Source organism: Astyanax mexicanus, chromosome 23, assembly GCF_023375975.1.
Source record: "Astyanax mexicanus isolate ESR-SI-001 chromosome 23, AstMex3_surface, whole genome shotgun sequence".
NCBI classification, from domain to species: Eukaryota; Metazoa; Chordata; class Actinopteri; order Characiformes; family Acestrorhamphidae; genus Astyanax; species Astyanax mexicanus.
Window position 1 is genome coordinate 297,852 of NC_064430.1, and position 22,779 is coordinate 320,630.

The window sequence follows — 22,779 nt, forward strand, 5'->3', positions numbered from 1 at the left end:
CATTCAACAAGAGATGCAACAACTATAAACCTTTCCTCAGTTTAGATTCAGTGTGACTGAAAATTAAAAAATAATAAAACTCAAAGAGAAAGAGAGAAAACAACTCAAAGAAAGATCGTACTCATAAAGCGTAACAGCACTGAACATACAGCTCTGAGAAATTCCAAAAATTCATCTTCACATTTTACATTCTGCGAGGCTTCAGGAGGCTTCAGGAGGCTTCAGGTCAGTGCCCTACACAGCAGTGGCAGTACCAGACCAAAAGATTCAAAAAGTTAAACTTTTAATCTTATGGACGTGGAAAACTGAAAATTAACCCCTAAAATTACTTGGATTCATTGTTTTGTTTATTTTTGAGGAATTTTTGGCCTAAAATCATACAGTATATAAAATTCACTGCAGCGTATTTTGACACCGATATCAATATCGATATAAGCCCTATAGGATCTGTACCTTTATGATGTAAACAACAAAAAGAAATATATAAATCCAGACGGATACAACGAGGGGCGTGTCCAGGTGCTGGTAATTAAATGATGGGTAATTGACAGTGTTTAAATAATAATTACTTATATTGCCGAGTTTCAACACACTGATAACTTCCCTGTGTCCTATTCACTCAGTAGAACATGATATAGTATAGTATAGTATAGTATATTATAGTACAGTACAGTAGTATAGCATGAGTTAAAGATCATTTCAGATCTGGCAACCCAACAGCGTATTTGTAAGGTAAGAGGTTTCCATGGTAACGTAAAGGAAGGAGATGTGAGATTAAAGTGGGAATTGTGTTTCTGCTGCAGAGGAAACCGCAGCACCGCGTTTCTCATTTATATATTTTATTTATTTTATTTATATACTCAGTATTAGTTTTATACTGTGCACTGATCAACCATAACATTATGACCAGCACCTAGTTTATTTATACACCCAGTATATCGTTATTGTTTCAGCTCCTTTGATCATATATTTGATCACTCTGTAAATGTATAATAATTACAGACTGCAGTTGTGTTTGTGTTTCTCTGTATATTTTATTATTTTATAATACAATTTGATTATTTTATTATTTGTATGCTGGGTGGTTATTCTCAGCACTGCATTGATTAGCACAGATTAGCATGGTGGTGATGTATGAGGTGTGTGTGTGTATATATATATATATATGTTAATTAATCAATCCACATACATGTTGATGTTTTTGGTGGAGTTTTGGATAAATATATGCACACTATGAATATGTTCTGAATTTATTCCAATAAATGTCATCTTAAAGGGATAGTTCGGTATTTTTGACATGAGTCTGTATGGCATCATCATAACCAGTGTCGTGCATCCACACTGACTTACCCCCCACAGCGTCCTGTGAGCCGAGTTCTTGTCCAGTTTAGGTCAAAGCGAAAGTAGTCCGGCATGTTTGCTGGGGTCAGGAAAATAACTCCTTTTTCTTCCCAAAGCAGTACGTGTTCAAAAGAGTGATTTATTTACATCACAAAAAACTAACCCTGCAAAAGTCACGCCTCGTAAATCACTTGGGTCCTACTTTCTCTCGTTCCATATCAATGCGCGCAGCGCTGCAACCTGACAGCTAGCCTACGTGTTTGGGTCGCTTTGTTTACTTCTCGCCTCGAGAACATGTCTGACTACGAGAGTGACGAGGAAAACATTGATCACCGCTCAGAGCCACGGGGATATCTTTATGAACCCGAGTATACAGATGTTGAACTTCGCCAAATGGAATTAGATCGGGCAGAAAGAGAGAGGGTGGACAGAGAAGTGGTGGAAGATGAAACTGGAGCCACTGCTGGAGCTGCGATACCCAGGGTGGCCGACAAATCCTGGTGCACTTGTTTCAAGTGCGAAATAATGCAGACCGAGGTGGAAAGCTTTTTTATTTTTTCCACTTTTGTGTCCACATGGATGCCCAGCGCTAGTACCCAAAGTTTCCTCAGAGCAACATCAGTCACAGGAAAACGATGAAAACTCTGCGGAGAATCAGCCACATCTTTGTTGCTACAGCCTGGATAGTCACAAGTCCGCACCATTTTAACACACACACACACACACCTAGCTATATATATATATATGTGTGTGTTTACAAAGCTTATAAAAGCCAATAGACTTCTCCCTAAAGTTAGCTCGTTTGCGTTGCTAGTCTGAACACAGCTGCTAAGCACTGCCAAAACACAGAACAAGTTGACGCGTGCGCAGCTCGCTGTCAGAATGACGCGCACTGATACGAAATGAGAGAAAGTAGGACCCAAGTGATTTACGAGGCGTGACTTTTGCAGGGTTAGTTTTTTGTGATGTAAATAAATCACTCTTTTGAACACGTACTGCTTTGGGAAGAAAAAGGAGTTATTTTCCTGACCCCAGCAAACATGCCGGACTACTTTCGCTTTGACCTAAACTGGACAAGAACTCGGCTCACAGGACGCTGTGGGGGGTAAGTCAGTGTGGATGCACGACACTGGTTATGATGATGCCATACAGACTCATGTCAAAAATACCGAACTATCCCTTTAAACGTATTATAAAGGTAAATATAAAAAAGAATTGGGGTAATTTTATATATTATTTTGCACCATTTCCCCACAAGAATGAATCTTTCTTCACAAAGAGATTCTTCTTTATTCTTTAATGTATTTTTGTACTAAGATGTTCACTTCTACGTTTTATCGTTTTATATTTTGTCTGATTTTCTGTTTCTGCTTTGCGATTCTTCAGCTGCTTTATAAATACATTTTAATTTGATTTGATTAAATGAAATCTCTACAGAGATGCTGTATTTATACACACACTTTAATCTGTTAATTTAATTGGATGTTTCCATTAATAGCTTTCACTGTTTAATCCTGATATATGGAGATTTTAGAGATTCTACAACAGGCTTTATATTGATTCTGCTGTAATATTTTATCATCTGAGAGATCTATATTTATTGATAATACATAAAACAGATAAAACCCCATATCCATATACTGTGATAAACTAGGTTTTTATTATTCCTACATAGTAAATGAATAGTAAAGTGATCTATCAGATTATGAAGGAACACATAATGAATCATGTAGTAACTTAAACAAACTAAATACTCTGTGAAGAAACATTAAAGCAGTGCTGATGAGGACCAGTTCCATCATTATAGCATTTTTGAAACGTTTCAGATTAACTAGCTATATTAACTAGAGTATTTCTCGCTTCTCATAATCTGGATTCGAACATTTCAAATATTCACTATTCACTGTATACCTGTAACTCTACCTCTTCACTACTTTACTTTAACTGATGCTCTCAAACTTTACATTAAGAGACAAGAAATTCAAGTAATTAACTCTTGATGAGTTCAGCACAGCTGTTAACTGAAAGCCTGAATTCCAGGAGACTCTACCTCATAAAACTGACTGAGAAAATCTAAATCCAGCAGATGTTCAAAACTGATCATCTAAACAAGAGGAGATACTTTGAAGAATCTAAAATATAAAACATATTCTGGTTTATTTAACACTTTTATTTAGTAAATAATCCCGTTTGTTTTTCTTCATAGTTTGGATGAGTTTAGTATTAATCTACAATTCAGAACATTTTAAAATAATAAAAAAACACTGAATTTAGTGTCCAAACTTTTGACTGGTACTGTATGTGGTCTTTCACTGTTATTTTTTATAAATATTAAATTTTATATTCTCTTTCTAGAAATTTAGTTTCTATTTGCTGCAGCACAATCTCATCTACACAACCCAGGCCTTTTCTTACAGCACAAAAAAGACTCAATTTTATCATTTTCACTGTAGAAATTTAACTGCAGATTAATTTTAAACTCTTTCCATTTTCCACGTCCATCAGATCAGCTGATCAAACATCTCAGTATCTCACGCTCCTCACAGCTCACTATTTACAGTCTGATCCTCAATCAACATCCAGTTTTCCTTATTCTTTACTTTATTCACTCATTAATGTGAAAATGAGCAGAGGAGTGAACTGTAGCAGAAAAACACTAAAACACAATAAGGTGAGAAATGCTGTATATCTGTATTAATGTCGGTGCTGATGACCTGTGGAACAATATGATGTAATATTATAGAATAATGGTGGTTGGCTGGTTTGTTTATATGAAGCTCTCATTCCTTCGTAACTTCCTAGTAAAACATTCGTTAGAAAGAAAATAAAAATGAGTACGGGCGAAAAAATGATATTAAATTTGTGTTTCATCTTTTTTTCCTTTAAATAAATAATAATCTTTGCTCGTAAAGACACTTGTTGAAATAATACATACATCCTGGTTCTCAGTGACACGGGTTTTTTTTTTTCGCCACTGTTTTCGTTGTAACCGTTGCCGTGACGACGTTGCCGTGACTCCGTCGCCGTGACTACGTCGCCATGACTTTGTCTGCAAACGTACGCCTAGAAGAATGTTAGTACAGATCAGAGATGGACTGGATTCAGATTTGTGTCTCCTGCACGTTGTCTTTTGAGCTTGCTTGGATTAGTAAAGGTTCGTGGGCGGAGCTGTGCAGCGAGCTGAGGGTGGAGGCGTGGTTGTAGGCGCTCTTGTAGGAGTTGTAGTGGTTGTAGTGCTCGTGCTCCAGCGGGGGAAGGGTCAGGTGGCTCTCCATCGCCGGCATCCCCGCCAGCTCGTCGTCCACGTTGATGATCTCGATGGCGCGAGAGGGTCCGTCGTGGTCCTGCTGGTGGTGCTGCTTTCGCATCTTGTAGAAGATGATGAGCATGACAGCGGCCATGAGCGTGATGGCCACGAAGCAGCCGATGATGATCTTGGTGGTCTTCATGACTTCCTCCAGGCCGTTGAGCGCTCCCTCCACGTCTATGTCCGTCACGGGGACGGTGTAGGCCTTCTCGGTGGAGATGGGTGTCCCCCGCGTCGTGGAGGACGACACCCAGCCGAAGGACGGCTGTACGGGGGTTCTGCCGTCCCCGTCGATCGGGGACTCTATTGTCTCAACAGTGACGGTGGTGAAGTAACTGAACCCGCTGTTGTCTACGGAGGTCACGTTGAGCAGGACGGAAGCCGAGACGTTTCCCAGCATGTTGCTGACCTTGCAGGTGTAGGTTCCCATGTCCTGCATGGTGACACTGGTGAAGTTCAAGGTCCCGTCGTTCTGGACGGTGACGCGCCCTTTGGATGCCCCGTGCGTCAAAACGGAGCCATTTGGTGTTAGCCAGCTGACGGAGGTCAGCGAATTTGTCCGACATTTAAGCTCCACTGCCGTTCCCTCGGTCGCATTGAGGTCCGCGGGAGACTCAACGATAACTGGTGCATAACACTGAAAGTAGCTCTGGTCCAGCTCGCCGATGTAGCGCCCCTTAAGGCTCGGAGGGGAGTAACAGCGGGCGCAGCAGCTGGTGTTGGTCGGCACGGTCTCCCTAAGCCACCAGCTTAACCACAGGATGTCACAGTTGCAGTTCCAGGGATTGTGGTGTAGATGCACCCTCTGCAGATGGCGCAAAGGGGTAAAAAGGTCATGGGGCACAAAGGTGAGGTTGTTGTGAGCCAGATTAAGCTCACCCAATGACTGCAGGTCATCGAAAGAGTTCCGCTCGATGATCTGAACCTGGGCGTGCATCATCCACAGCTTATGGAGGTGGACGAGACCCTTGAAGGAACCGGGCCGAATCACCGTCAGCTGGTTCCCTGACATCTCCAGCTCGTCCAAGCGAACCAAGGGCTGGATGTTGGGCACCTCCTTGAGGTTACACATTCCCAGGTTCAGGTACCGAAGGTTCCCCAAGCCCTCGAAAGCTCCGTCAGAGACGTAGGAGAGACGCTTCAGCTCGCCCAGGTCCAGCCTACGCAGCGAGGGCAGGCGGTTGAAGGCGTAGGACGGGATGCTCTCGATGGGGTTATTTCGAAGCCACAGCTCTTTGAGCTTGGAGAGATACTCGAAAGCTCCATTCGGGATGGTGGTGAGGCGATTGTCGAAGAGCTCGAGGGTGTTGAGGTTGGTCAGGCCGTTGAAGGCGCCGATCTCAATGTTGCGGATGTGGTTTTTGCTGAGCTGGAGGATCTCCAAGTGCCGTAGATGCTTGAAGCTGTCCACTTTGATGACCTGGATGAGATTGTCCTGAAGGTTCAGGTAGCGGGTGTTGGTGGAGATGCCGTCAGGGACCTCCCTCAGTCCTCTGCGGGTGCAGATTACCTTGCTGAACTGGTTGCTGCAGGAACAGACAGAGGGACAGGTCTGGGCCCGGACCAGTCCGGCCACCACCAGCAACTGCAGAGCCAAGAGCAGCAGGATGAAGGGGTCGAACCAAACCCCCTTCCATCTAGGACCTCTCATCATCTGGTGCGGATGGTAAGAGGTCATCTTGTTCAACATTCATAATTTATCGTCTGCTGGTTCTCTCTCGCCAGGATGTGGTTATAATGGAGCCTGGAAGAGAAAAGAGGAACACAGGGATCTGTTAGGGATGTGTACGAGCGAGAACTTGGACATGCATTATGTATCTTGATCCATAATACAGTAAAATAAAAAAAAAAAATAAAAAAAAAACTTTTTAGATCTATTTATTCAAATCTAAAAGGCACAAATTCATAGTTTGTTATGGATGCAGTAAAGTGTTATTCTGCACTGTTCATATTTCCATCAGTGTGCACAGATCTAAACACGAAAAAAGAGGATTATAAAAGCTGTTTTAGTGCAGTTTAAAGTAAAATAAAGCTTGAAAGAAAGTAGTGGATGGATCAATAGGTAGCTCGCTAGCATGCTAACTGGCCATGCTAATACACGTCCACTCGCAACAGTGCAAACAGTCTTAAACAGTCTCGAACAGTCTTAAACAGTCTTAAACAGTCTCAAACAGTCTCTGACAGTCTTAAACAGTCTCGAATAGTTTCGAACAGTCTCAAACAGTCTTAAACAGTCTCAAAAAGTCTTGAATAGTCTCGAACAGTCTCTGACAGTCTTAAACAGTCTCAAACAGTCTTAAACAGTCTCAAACAGTCTTAAACAGTCTCAAACAGTCTCAAACAGTCTTAAACAGTCTCAAACAGTCTTAAACAGTCTCAAACAGTCTTAAACAGTCTCAAACAGTCTCAAACAGTCTTAATCAGTCTCAAACAGTCTTGAATAGTCTCGAATAGTCTCGAATAGTCTCAAACAGTCTCTGACAGTCTTAAACAGTCTCAAATAGTCTTAAAAAGTCTCAAACCGTCTTAAAGAGTCTCAAACTGTCTCAAACAGTCTCGAATAGTCTTAAACAGTCTCAAACTGTCTCAAACAGTCTCGAATAGTCTTGAACAGTCTCAAACAGTCTTAAACAGTCTGGAACAGTCTCTCAGGGATCTGTAGCGTCTGTCTGAGGTGCTGAGGCTTTCTGCTCGTATATCAGATTTCAGAAGGAGCTAAACTGAGAAACCAGAGAAATGTGATTAAATGAGTCACAGGGAGAATTAGATGATTAATCTCTGCATTCAGAACTGGAGGAGAGTTAACAACAGTATAACTGACACTGTGCTGCGAGACACTGAGAGGTCTTCCAAGGGACACACACACATATATACACACATATATACACACACATATATACACACATATATACACACATATACACACACACACACATATATATACACACATATATACACACATATATACACACACATATATACACACATATATACACACATATACACACACACACACATATATATACACACATATATACACAAATATACACACATATACACACACACATATACACACACATATATACACATATACACACACACATATACACACATATACACACACACACATATACACACACATATATACACACATATACACACACACATATACACACACACATATACACATATACACACACACATATACACACATATACACACACACATATACACACACACATATACACACACACATATACACATATACACACACACATATACACACATATACACACACACACATATACACACACATATATACACACATATATACACACACACACACTCTCTTAATGGAGCGCAGGACGTAATCAGGCCACCTCCTCGCAGGATCCTGTTTATCTGAAGCAAAAATAATGAGTGAAATAAATAACTGAAATTAAGAATTCTTAAAGCCGCTGACGGGCTGCTGAACTAGCGGATAACATCCAAATTAAAAAGGTCACTTTATAAAAGTCTGGATTCCTGCTGGTGTGAATATTCTGTGTATATTTTGCACGTTTCACTAAAGGAGTAAACATCTGTTACTCTGCCTGGAACTCAGTCCTGCAACAGAAACGGTCAAATAAGCCGTAAGTGGATTGGAGCGTAGCAAAGCTTCCAACTACACCCACTCCAGCTTAATATAGCCTGTGAGACACCACGTCTCCCACTGCTCACACTCATACAGATCACCAGGAGTTACACCAGACCTGCAGCAACACCACCGCTGCTGCACCATATGCACCACATGCACTGCATATAAAATATTTACTGCACTATTAAATGCACTGCATTATAAGGCGACATTATTTAAGCGACACTAGTAAGGAACAGCGGTGTTGCCAGGTTTCCCTTCTAATTCAGCAGGTGCACCTAAGTAAACAAAACTGTAATACTTGCTGGTTCAAATCCCGGTCATGCAGCTTGCCATCAGCTGCCGGAGCCCTGAGAGAGCACAGTTGGTCTTGCTCTCTCTCTGCGTGGGTACAGTACAGTAGATGGCGCTCTCTCTTTCCCCTCATCACTCCTAGGGTGATGTGGATCAGCACAAGGCTGCGTCTGTGAGCTGATGTATCAGAACCGAGTCGCTGCACTTTCCTCCGAGCGTTAGTGTTGTGCTGTGATGCTACTCGGCAATGCTAAAGCATCAGCAGAAGTTCAAAAAGAGGCGGAGTCTGACTTCACATGTGTCGGAGGAGGCGTGTGCTAGTTTCTGAGTAAAGCATTTCCGTTCATTTACAGTAAGCTTAAATTTCCAATATTTTAGCACAGTTAGCAGCAGCGCTAGCCGTGGTTAGCAGTGCTTTGCGCTAGTAAATCCCAGCTGATAGCTATCAGCTAGCGGTTCGTCCCACTAAACTGAAACTCCTGTATAACTCTGTACTTCAGTGGAGTGTCTTTACTGCTCCTTAATACCTGACTGATAGAATTCATATATAAGGAGCACCGGATTATAAGGAGCTCTGATGATTTTTGGGAAAATTAAAAGATATTAAGTGCAGTTTTTGTGTGAAAATACGGCATTGAACACTATACACTAGAGTTCTGTATGACCCAGATTACACTTTATTATAACCTACCAACAACCCAACATTATGCTAATGAAGTCCTTATCTTATCTCAACCAGTGACTCTACCTTTACTGAACACTCCGGTCTCTATTCCAGCAGGACGATGCTCGTCCACACACTGCTGCCCTCTACAGAGCTTACGTTATTATTCTGTTGTATCCTGTATCAGGTTTTATCAATTTATTTTTCATTAATTGGTGTTGGTCAGTTTTATTACTAACAGCAGTAGTTAAGAAACATAAGGACACTGATTCTTCTGGGTGTGAATATTTCTGTAAACGTTTCTTTAACTTTGTGCTTAAAAGTGTAAATTTATGAAACAGTAAAATACTAAACCCTGCACTCTGCTGCTTACGCTACGCTCCGGTTGCGCCGGGCAGGCTAGCGTTCTCCTGCGGGGGTAAATGATGCTGCGGTGTTGCCGCTCCGTTTCCTGCAATAGGATTTGTAATTTTAAACAGTTTTTCCGGCCGGTGCCGAGCGCTACAACAATTATTTACATAAAATTCACAGGCAATACATCAACTATTCACATAAACTCCCGGCCGCTGCTTACTCATGCGCTCTCTCTCTCTCTCTCTCTCTCTCTCTCTCTCCGTCCTGAATTAAACAGTGATGCAACCCTGCCCGCGCCGCTCAGCCCCGGCAACGCTGGAAATATACCATATGTACCTCATTTGTATTCCTGGGTAGATTCAGAGTACAGGTGATAAATAACACCCCCATCTGCCTTATCAGCACTTAAAACCCGCGCAGCGCAAAAAGAAATTTAATTAAAGGGAGAGGAGAACGTCATTCTGAGCTGATAACAATTCTGAAAAGCTTCAGCCGAAGCTGAAGAAATATAAAGAAATATAATAAATATATATAATATAATAATAAAGCACAAAAGCTGGGGGTAATTTAATGTAGAATAAAGAAGGTGTAAAAATCGTCCATCACTATCAGAAGCTGCTGAAACGTGTTTTATATTCTTTTTTTTCTTAGCGATATCTTTTATTCAGGTTTGACCACAGAAAGGTTTTATATCAGGCGTGTCAGAACCGAACCAGAACCAGAACCAGAGCCAGAACCTGACCGGTTCATTCATCCAATTACAGCAGAATATCTGCCACTAAAAAGCGTATTGATCGGCTGCAGGAGAGCGGCGGAGGACAGGATCCCGAACAGAGCGGCTGTAACTCCGTATCAATCACCCGCCACATTTTACCCTGCGATCAATGAGCCGAGCGGGACTCAGCGCCGCGCCGCAGGACGTCAGGAGACCTGACACTATGACTGAGCGCAGTACAGTACTGAGAATCACCGAGCTCTGATAGCATGAACATTGTTGTTTTATTCTATAAACTACAGACAACATTTCTCCCAAATTACAAATAAAAATATTCTCATTTAGAGCATTTATTTACAGAAAATGAGAAATGACTGAAATAACAAAAAAGATGCAGAACTTTCAGACCTCAAATAATGCAAAGAAAACAAGTTCATATTCATAAAGTTTTAAGAGTTCAGAAATAATCAATATTTGGTGGAATAATCCTGGTTTTTAATCACAGTTTTTTTCATGCATCTTGGCATCATGTTCTCCTCCACCAGTCTTACACACTGCTTTTGGATAACTTTATGCTGCTTTACTCCTGGTGCGAAAATTCAAGCAGTTCAGTTTGGTGGTTTGATGGTTTGTGATCCAGAGCTGTAATTAGTAATGGGCCAAGTAATGAAGTACAAATACTTTGATACCTGACTTCAAACCACAGTGTAAGCATGGATGGATGGATGGATGGATTGGTGGGTGGGTGGATGGATGGATTGGTGGATGGATGGATTGGTGGGTGGGTGGATGGATGGATGGATTGGTGGATGGATGGATTGGTGGGTGGGTGGATGGATGGATGGATTGGTGGATGGATGGATTGGTGGGTGGATGGATGGATGGATGGATGGATAGACAAATAGTTTATTGATCCCAGAGGGAAATTCAGGAAATAAATTTAATTATATGTAGAATTTAGGGGACATATTACTATATACTCTCTGGACCTATAAACTCTAAACACTCCAAACCATTTTCTATGAATCAGCTGAAAGAGTTTGGTGTCAGGAATCATTTGCTTCTATGAGCCGTTTGGCTCCTCCCTTATTGTGATGTCACAATAAGGAAATCTGCATAAACCCACCCTGGCTCCACCCCTCACACATCCACCCCCACCAGAGCCCCGCCCACTAGATCTTCAGTTAAAGAAATGTTTCTATTTGTGTCTGCGGGTTGAGAACCTCAGTTTACAGCACAGCAGCAGGATTAGCCAGCAGACTTTTTCTGAGGGAGGGATCTGTACCTACTATCTGTGGCGAGTCAGCAGCTGAGGGAGATGTAATAAGTTTCAAATAATTGTAGAATTTTGTGCTTCTATTACAGTTAAGCTTTTAGCACAAGCTAATGTGTGGTAAACATACGCTCATAGTAAACATGTGGGTGTGGTCAGCAACAGCTTATTTGCGTAAAAGTGACGGAGCCTTTAAACGGCTCGTTCTGAAAGAGACTGAAGCTGGTAAGAATAGAGCTGCTGAGATCTTTATCAGAGTGATTGTACGTAAAGAATTTCATGAACATGTTTTATATAGAACATAGACCTATTCTCTTATTTTAACTTTAAACCCTAAAACTCTAAAAACAGGTATAATATATCAGTTTAAATCAACTTAAATTTGTAATATCAGCTTTGTGCAATAATTCTACTTTATTTGAATTGTATGATTTGGAGAATAAAATCGATTGTATTTAGTCTTCTTTTTAAAAAATAGCTTAAAAATACTGATTATAAAATCAAAAAACATCACTTACATTATTTTTGAACATTTTAGGCACAATAACGTAAAGTTACAATTTTTATTTAAGTTTTATTATTCAGTAAATATCACTTTAAAATGTTAAAGCAACTGATTTCCAAAAATAATTGAAGTAAACAGAACTTTATCCAGGTTTACAGTGTGGAATTCTTCTCCGGCTGAGAAATGAAGGTAAAATGATGAATGTTAATCTCACTGCTCCCTTATGTTCCTCTGTGAAACTGCTAATAGTTTAATTTTCCATATTATGAATTTAGTTCATAAAACTACTGAAGCTAAAATCCAGCTTAAAATGAAAATGAATCAGATGATTAATTGTAAGTCCTTCCCTCTGGGTAGCGGAATATTCCCAGATAAATCCTGCATTTAATTTCCACAATATCACATCGTTTATCTTCAGATAGTAATTTTATGCTCTATCGTGTGCCCCCCAGTTAAACAACCTGCAGGTGGATTTATCCAGATCTTTCTGTGGAGGAGAAGAAGGAACTTCAGAAGGAGAAAAGGCTGGATCTGGATACGGAGGGTCGATGGATTTAAGGTCAGAATTGATCTCAGGCTGGGTGAAGAATTAGGCGTGATAACCTGTTATCAGTACATTAAGAATTTAGCAGAATTTAGAATCAGTCTTATCAAGGATAAAACTACAAGGTCCTGGAAAACAGAGGAGTTTTCTATTTAGTTCATTTATAAAACAAACAGTTAAAATCACAAACAAATATACCACCGATTTTATATTTTTCACTTTTTTACCCCCATTTACTCCCTAATTAGCTTAGGATATTAACCCACCCACTCAGTACAACTCAAAATCACACTTGTGATGCTCCAGACTCATCTAATAAACAGGAAATCAGATAATCAATGTAGTATCACAGTGTGCTCTGAGAAAACCTCAAACAAGACATTTATATAACGTCAAAAACATTAAATCCATACAAAACATCTTCTCTCTTAATGTGTTTGAGAGCATCAGTAGCTCCTCTTGTTTAGATGATCAGTTTTGAACATCTCTGCTGGATTTTCTCAGTCAGTTTTATGAGGTAGAGTCTCCTGGAATTCAGGCTTTCAGTTAACAGCTGTGCTGAACTCATCAAGAGTTAATTACTTGAATTTCTTGTCTCTTAATGTTTAGTTTGAGAGCATCAGTTAAAGTAAAGTAGTGAAGAGGTAGATCATCAAAAACATTATAATGATGGAACTGGCACTCATCAGGATCACCCCAGGAAAGGAAAGGAAGAGCGAGAGTTTCCTCTATTGTACAGGATGAGTTAATGCAATGCAAATTTCAATTAATTCCACATTTATGTTAAATTCACTATATTTATAGTATAGTGAATTTAAGTATTGGGTCACATGCTTATTCACTGTTTCTTTCAAAATCAAGAGTATTGAAATGTTATCTTAGAGTTATATTGCAAAAGTATTCATACACCTCACACTTGTTTTTTCATTTTCTTACCGACTGAACACCTTAAACATTCAACACATCATCTGTAAAGAAACAAAGACTGAAATCATTTATTCTATAGATTCTGCTCAACAACTTTTTACAATGTGTCAACCAACCAACCAACCAACCAACCAACCAACCAACCAATCATCACTGGGTCTGCATATGACCATCATATACAGTATTTTTACCCTTAATTTTATTTTAAATGTAAAGATATGATCTGAGCTGGGACAAAAACCTTTCTACCGAGTGGAGTATGAAGAAGGTGAGATCTCTCTGAGCTGAAAGATGCTAAAATCAATCAATCAAACAATGAATCAATAACTTACGTGTCGTTCTGAAGAGCTCCTGGAGCCGGTTTGTTCTAGAAGTTCAGTAAAACTGGAGGAGTAATAGTGATTCTGATTCTCTCAGAGAGTATTGTTACTCCTGCAGGTACAGTACGATATAAACTGTATAAACTGGAGGAAGTGAAGCTGAGCGCCGGCGGGGGGGGGGGGGGGTCAGGTATAATCGGTGTAATCGGTATAATCATCAGATAGTGCTAAACTAACTTATGCTGCTCCATTATTATAATGACAGATAAATAATCAGTAAATGGAGTTTCACGTGGGGGAGGATTAGGCTGTAGGGAACGCCGGAACACGGTCCTAATGTACCGCTGAACTCCCCCTGATGACCACATTTATCAATACGCTTATCAATACACTTATCAATACACTCATCATTACGCTTATCAATACGCTTATCATTACGCTTATCAATACGCTTATCAATACACTTATCAATACTCTTATCAATACTCTTATCAATACACTTATCAATACGCTTATCATTACGCTTATCAATACGCTTATCAATACACTTATCAATACGCTTATCTATACTCTTATCATTACGCTTATCATTACGCTTATCATTACGCTTATCAATACACTTAACATTACACTTATCAATACTCTTATCAATACTCTTATCATTACGCTTATCAATACGCTTATCAATACACTTATCAATACGCTTATCTATACTCTTATCATTACGCTTATCATTACGCTTATCAATACACTTATCAATACGCTTATCAATACTCTTATCATTACGCTTATCATTACGCTTATCATTACGCTTATCAATACGCTCATCATTACGCTTATCATTACGCTTATCAATACACTTATCAATACGCTTATCTATACTCTTATCATTACACTTATCAATACTCTTATCATTACACTTATCATTACACTTATCAATACACTTATCAATACTCTTATCAATACTCTTATCAATACACTTATCAATACTCTTATCAATACTCTTATCATTACGCTTATCATTACGCTTATCAATACGCTCATCATTACGCTTATCATTACGCTTATCAATACACTTATCAATACGCTTATCTATACTCTTATCATTACGCTTATCATTACGCTTATCAATACACTTATCAATACGCTTATCAATACTCTTATCATTACGCTTATCATTACGCTTATCAATACGCTCATCATTACGCTTATCATTACGCTTATCATTACTCTTATCATTACGCTTATCAATACTCTTATCATTACGCTTATCAATACGCTTATCAATACGCTTATCAATACTCTTATCATTACGCTTATCATTACGCTTATCAATACACTTATCAATACGCTTATCTATACTCTTATTATTACGCTTATCATTACGCTTATCATTACGCTTATCAATACGCTTATCGATACGCTTATCATTACGCTTATCATTGCGCTTATCATTACTCTTATCAATACACTTATCATTACGCTTATCAATACTCTTATCATTACGCTTATCAATACACTTATCATTACGTTTATCAATACGCTTATCAATACACTTATCATTACGTTTATCAATACTCTTATCAATACGGTTATCATTACGCTTACCAATACTCTTATCAATACGGTTATCAATACACTTATTATTATGTTTATCATTACGCTTATCAATACGCGTATTAATACGCTTATTAATACGCCTATCAATTTGCTTATCATTACGCTTATCAATATGCTTATCAATACGCAGTATTGGAAACAGAGTTTCCACAGAGCGCAGGTAAACAGTCAACCCAACACGGCTATGATCGCTCGTTACGGCAGGAGCAGGGGCGTGGCCTGGCCTGGGCTTCTGGGGCTTTAGCCCCGAATGATTATCCAGTAGCCCTGAATCGTTTTGCTCAGCTCAGCTGTTTTATTAATGAGGAGACAGACCACTGACCGCTGTGTGAATAGAAAATCTCTTAATGCCAATCACAGAACCAGTTCAAGGATAAAGTTCCACCTCTCAGGAGAAACAGCCAATCAGCCTGCTGGTTTTGTGGAGCGCTGAGTGCTACTACTCTTTAGGAATACTAATTACGGCATGGAAAATCTGCATCAGGGCTCTTGCTCCATTTTAAAAGTCAAATTTAATGCTTTTTAAGACCTCAATAAATATAATTTAAGGCCCAAAAATGTATTTATAACTTTTTAAGTAGAAAATAATGTATTGAATTGAAAATGAAAACTATAGTGTTTCCCATTTATGAATTTTCCTTTTCAATTTTGTTCTGTTGTGATGCAGAACATGTTAGCATGTAAATTAGCTTACCGCCAATGTTACCCAGATCTCCAATAACTCTAGTTTTCTCCCCAGTAACGTAGCTAACTCTACGCTAACATTAGTAAGTTAGCTTGCTCTCTGCTAATCTTAGGTGTTTCTTCAACTTCATCTCTTCTTCAGATCAGGAGAATCTCTCGCTATCTTTAAGAAACTCCTGAAGACAGAGCTCTTCAAAGAGCTCTTACTCTCCTAACACCTCTAACTAACTACCTTCTACTACCAGATCAGGAGAATCTCTCACTATCTTTAATAAACTCCTGAAGACAGAGCTCTTCAAAGAGCTCTTACTCTCCTAACACCTCTAACTAACTACCTTCTACTACCAGATCAGGAGAATCTCTCACTATCTTTAATAAACTCCTGAAGACTGAGCTCTTCAAAGAGCACTTACTCTCCTAACACCTCTAACTAACTACCTTCTACTACCAGATCAGGAGAATCTCTCACTATCTTTAATAAACTCCTGAAGACAGAGCTCTTCAAAGAGCTCTTACTCTCCTAACACCTCTAACTAACTACCTTCTACTACCAGATCAGGAGAATCTCTCACTATCTTTAATAAACTCCTGAAGACAGAGCTCTTCAAAGAGCACTTACTCTCCTAACACCTCTAACAAACTACCTTCTACTAGCAGATCAGGAGAATCTCTCACTATCTTTAATAAACTCCTGAAGACAGAGCTCTTCAAAGAGCTCTTACTCTCCTAACACCTCTAACTAACTACCTTCTACTACCAGATCAGGAGAATCTCTCACTATCTTTAATAAACTCCTGAAGACTGAGCTCTTCAAAGAGCTCTTACTCTCCTAACACCTCTAACTAACTACCTTCTACTACCAGATCAGGAGAATCTCTCACTATCTTTAAGAAACTCCTGAAGACTGAGCTCTTCAAAGAGCTCTTACTCTCCTAACACCTCTAACTAACTACCTTCTACTACCAGATCAGGAGAATCTCTCACTATCTTTAATAAACTCCTGAAGACAGAGCTCTTCAAAGAGCTCTTACTCTCCTAACACCTCTAACACACTAACTACTTCTAACCTCATTTCCTTCTTCCCCTCCTTCACTCCTCTATCCCATTATTTCCCTTCGACCTCCTTTAAGCCCTGTCTAAACAATATTTTACCTTTAATTTCTATTACTTCTGTACTTGACTTTGGACAAAAGCGTCTGCCAAATGTAATGTAATGTAATGTAATCTAGTGGGCGGGGCTCTGATGGGGGGGATGAAAAACATATGAAATTATTTAGTAAACAAAAAAATGTTAAACAAACCAGAATTATGGAACAACCTACTCTTGCACATTAGGCCTCTTCACTGTTTTTAAAACTAGTCTTAAAACTCATTTTTATTCTTTGACCCAAACTGAGATTTGATCTTGTTTTGCTAGGTTTTTTTTTACTTTTTACCTGTTTTATTAATTATATTTTATTGTTTTCTTATTATTTTAGTGTTTGTTTTATGTTTTATAATAATCTATGTTCAGCACTTTCAGTTTTAGCTGTTTTCAGGTTTTAAAGTGCTTTACATTGTAAATAAAATTGAGTTGAGAGAAATACACTTAAGAATATGTTTTCAGGGAACAGGAGCACAGATACAGCAGCACTACAGGGTGATTTACGGGTGCAGGACGGGGTCCCGCAGGTTTGACGGGACAGAGCGAGACCCTTGTTAGTAAAAATATTGTTGTGTTTTTAAAGAGTCGGGACCGGAGGCAGAGCTGCAGCTCAGCACTGCAGCAGGTGAAGATAAAACCAGGATTAGAGCAGATTCACCCTCCATCCTGCAGCTCTGTCCTGTACAAACACAGCAGGACCATAACACCACCTGCAGCACAATTAAATACATCCTAATATATAAATATATAACCTCCTCTCTGCTGCTGCCAGCAGTGTTATACAGTATATTCCAGTACATACATTACAGACCTGAACTGAATCCAGTCACATGATACTGGCATTGTGGATATATTGTGTTATATCCTGTTGTTCTGAGGTTTAGATCATATTAAATACATATATTTGCAGCCTACATTATACCATATATTAACTCCTACACTGATGGGCATGGTGTTTTGGAAATGAGGTGTGTTCAGGTACATTTCTGGAGTTTTGCTTGTTTATCTTGGTAACAGAAAACACAGGAGCTCCACTGACTGAATACAACCTAGACAGACGCCAACAGTCAGACGTTCATCACTATCTCGGTAAGACAGGCGCCGAGCCGAGCGTACACCCCCACTTATTACACACACATGAACACACAGCAGCACAAACCCAACTTTTACATCAACAATAAACAGAATAGTAAATAAAATAACATTGCTGTTCCCGTAAATGAGCTGCTGGAGCTCCTTCACAGCGTCAACCAGCAGCTCAGTTTCCTCTGCTGAGAAGAGTTTGTTGAACGCGTCCAGGTAACTGCACCGTTACAATAGCAATCCACCAAAGACAGAGCTCACCTGGTTCAACTCTTAAAGGGAATGATGAACAACAGACACTCTGATTGGTTTATTATTTCACTTTACGCCCAAATTAACCACACCCATTATTAATTAAGAGAATTAGTATATGACTTTTGCTTTGCGTTTTGAGCTGCACAAGGTGTACTTTTCCCCTTGTTACGATAGCAAAGATACACTGACACGGCCTAAATAAATTGCACGGCTCGCCTGTAGATCACTAAAATAGGGCTCGTTGTGTTGTTTCTAGTGTTGCATGGTGTACCAATACTAGAAACGTATCTCAATAGTTCATCATTAAAAAATCTAACCAGCTCTATTCTTATCAGTTTCAGTCTCTTTCAGAACGAGCCATTTAAAGGCTCTGTCACTTTTATGCAAATTATAAGCTATTACTGGCCACACCCCATGTTTACACTAAGCGTTTACAACACGTTAATGTTAGCTTGTGTAGCTAAAGACAAAACACAAACAAGCTAGTTCATGCTTTACTGTGATAGAGGCACAACTTAGTGGGTTACAGATCCCTCCCTCAGAAGAAGTCTGCTTGCTAATCCTGATGTGTACTGTCTGAGGTTCTCAAACAGCAGAACAAAATGGAAACATTTCTTCAACAGATTTAGTGGGTGGAGCTCTGATGGGGGTTGAAGGGTGAGGGGTGGAGCCACAATGGTCCTATGCAGGTTTTCTTATTGTGATGTCATAATAAGGGAGGAGCCAAACAGATCATAGAATAAATAGCATATTATTCCTGATGCCAAACTCTTTTTTTTGGTGTTTGGAGTGTTTATATGGGTTATAAGGGTTTGTACAGCTTTATAAGTGTTTATAAGGTTTTATACAGCTTTATAAGTGTTTATAAGCTTTAAAGGGGTTTATAGAGGTATATATGAGTTTATACGGGTTTATAAGAGTTTATACGGCTTTATAAGAGTTTATACAGGTTTATAGTGGTTTATACGGGTTTATTTGGGTTTATAGGGGCAGTTAGACATAATATCTTCATTTTGTAAGGTTTTCTAAGGATCTGTAGAGATGCGCTGTACTCTGACTGATCAGCGAACAGTTAAAAACAGCAGATTAAAGCCTCTCTCTGTAGATTAATCTGTCTCTGGTGCTTCAGGTTTTTCTGAGCTCAGCTTGTAGGAAACGCTTCGGCTTCATCAGATTGGGATTATATAATGCTGTTAGTCTCTATAAGAAAGAACCTGATCAGCGGTGCTGAGGATAATCTGAGCTGCATCTCCTTCATCACGTCCAGAGGAGAAGATCTGTACTGTAACGGGAGAAGGGAAGAATAACATTACCAGACAAAAGCTCTTCATTCAGGACTCCTGTCTGAGATACACAGCTGCAGGGAGGGACTCTCGCGCCTTTCTCTCGCGTCTCTCTCATTGTATAACAGCATGATTTTTAGCCAGGCATTCGCTACCCCACACAAAAGAGCCCAGAAACACAGTTCCCCTGCTCCACCAATCAGCACCGGAGCGAGAGTACCAGAGGAAAACCAGGTGAGAGCAGGAGAGAGCAGGTAAAACACTTACTGTTTCCTCTCACTCTAGAAATGATCTCGACCCTATATATTTAAATATGATATAATAAATATAATAATAGTTTACTTTAACTATATGAGGAATAAGTAAGTATACAGTACTTTTCCTTATACTTACATTTAGAGACTCTCTGAGTACCTGAGTGTATGTGAGTAAAGAGTATGTAAGTACTGAGTATCTGAGTTTGTGAGTATCTGAGTACAGAGTATTTGAGTACAGAGTATTTCAGTACAGAGTATCTGAGTACAGACTATCTGAATACAGAGTACAGAGTCTGTGAGTACAGAGTATCTTGGTACAGAGTATAGAGTATCTTGGTACAGAGTATCTGAGTTCAGAGTACTCGTGTCAGTGTCAGGAGGCAGGGTTTAATACACCTTTAATAATCACATTTTTCACACAGTTTGGTTTGTTATAAACAGCAGAGATGTAGTAATGATACAGGACGCTGTTACACATTACAAATACCTGCTCTCACACTGAAATACTTTATACTATACTCTTTAAAAAAAGACAGATATATGGAATGGCATATTAATTAAGTGTAAAAAAGTTAAAATGTTAAGTGTTAAAATGTATTACTTTCATATTTATATGTACAAACATAATAATAAATAAATATAAATAAATAAAACATATAATAAACACACACAGACCACTTCAGTTTCTGAATCAGTTTCTCTTATTTTGCTATTTATAGGGTTATGTTTGAGTAAAATGGCAACCCAGTAGATGGCGGTGTGGACAGAGCAAACCAGTTCAACAACTTTTACAACAGGTTTGACTGTCCTGCTCCTGCTGCCCCCTCCTCCTACCCTCCTGCAGCATCACCAACATCTTCTCCATCTCTACCATCATCACCACCATCTCCATCACCTTCAACTCCAACTCCACCATCTTCATCACCACCACCATTACCCTCACCTCCATCTTCATCAACATCATCACCGTCATCATCATCACCACCACCACCACCACCCTCACCTCCTCCATCATCATCTTCATCACCATCAGCACAATCACCCTCACCTCCACCATCTTCATCAGCACCATCATCACCCTCACCTCCACCATCTTCATCATCACCACCATCAACACTATCAACTGGCAGACAAATCATCTCCTCCAGTCCACCAACCTTTACTGCTGACCAGGTCAGGAGACAGCTGAGGAGACTTCACCCCAGGAAGGCAGCTGGCCCGGACAGAGTGTGCCCCAGAATGCTCAAGGCTTGTGCTGTTCAACTGGGTGAGCCCCTCCAACATGTTTTTAACCTGAGTCTGCGTCTAGGGAGAGTTCCTGCCACGTGGAAGACAACCTGTCTCATTCCTGTTCCCAAGAAGGCACACCCGAAGGAGCTGAATGACTACAGGCCTGTTGCTTTGACATCTCATGTGATGAAGACCATGGAGCGACTGCTGCTGGACCAACTCAGACCTCAGGTCCACCATGCTGAGGACCCACTGCAGTTTGCGTACCGGGAAAAGGTGGGAGTGGAAGATGCCATCCTCTATCTCCTGCACAGAGCTCACTCTCATCTGGACAAGGGGGGAGGTGCTGTGAGGGTCATGTTCTTCGACTTCTCCAGTGCCTTCAACACCATCCAGCCCCTACTACTGAGAGACAAGCTGATGAAGATGGAGGTGGATATGCACCTGGTCACCTGGATCACTGACTACCTTACTGGGAGACCACAACATGTCAGGATCAGGGACTGCTCCTCTGACACAGTGATCAGCAGCACAGGAGCACCACAGGGGACTGTTCTCTCTCCAGTCCTGTTCACACTGTACACATCAGACTTCAAATACCACTCGGAGTCATGCCACATGCAGAAGTTCTCTGACGACACTGCAATTGTGGGGTGTGTGCGTAATGGTGATGAGAGGGAGTACAGAAGCCTGGTTGAGGAATTTGTGATGTGGTGCAAGATGAACCATCTGCAGCTGAACATCTCCAAAACCAAGGAGATGTGCATAGACTTCAGGAGGTCCAGGCCCTCTGCTCAGCGGCCAATCTCCATCGAGGGGGTCGACGTGGAGGTGGTCAAATCCTACAAATACCTTGGTGTGCACCTGGACGACAGGCTGGACTGGTCAGTGAACACTGACTCCCTCTACAGGAAGGCCCAGAGCAGACTGTACTTCCTCAGAAGGCTCAGGGCTTTCAACATCTGCCAGAAACTCCTCCTGATGTTCTACCAGTCTGTGGTAGCCAGCGTCCTCTTTTACACTGTTGTGTGTTGGGGAGGCAGCATCAGCAAGAGGGATGCTGGACGACTGGACAGGCTGGTGAGGAAAGCTGGTTCTGTGCTGGGATTAGAGCTGGAGTCCTTAACACCACTGGCAGAGAGGAGAGCCCTCAGTAAGCTGCTGAACATCATGGACAATGTTCACCACCCTCTGCACAGCACCATCACCAGGCAGAGGAGCTCATTCAGCGGCAGACTGCTGTCCCAGTCCTGCTCCACAGACAGACTCCGAAAGTCTTTTGTTCCTCAGGCCATAAGACTGTTCAACTCCTCTCAGCACAGCAAACTAAAGACTCTGTGAA

The 22,779-nt window shown here is 40.4% G+C and overlaps 1 protein-coding gene across 2 annotated transcripts in view; it reads right to left on the minus strand.

Moving 5' to 3' along the window:
• Positions 1-4,221: 4,221 nt before the first annotated feature.
• lrrc4cb (leucine rich repeat containing 4C, genome duplicate b) overlaps positions 4,222-22,779 on the minus strand; it is a 62,980-nt gene continuing 44,422 nt past the window's right edge. For both annotated transcript variants that reach the window (XM_022665251.2, XM_007239117.4), the window contains exon 2: positions 4,222-6,392. In XM_022665251.2, coding sequence (XP_022520972.2) covers positions 4,443-6,338 — 1,896 coding nt within the window. In that variant the 5' untranslated portion in view covers positions 6,339-6,392 and the 3' untranslated portion in view covers positions 4,222-4,442. The remainder of the gene's footprint in view (positions 6,393-22,779) is intronic.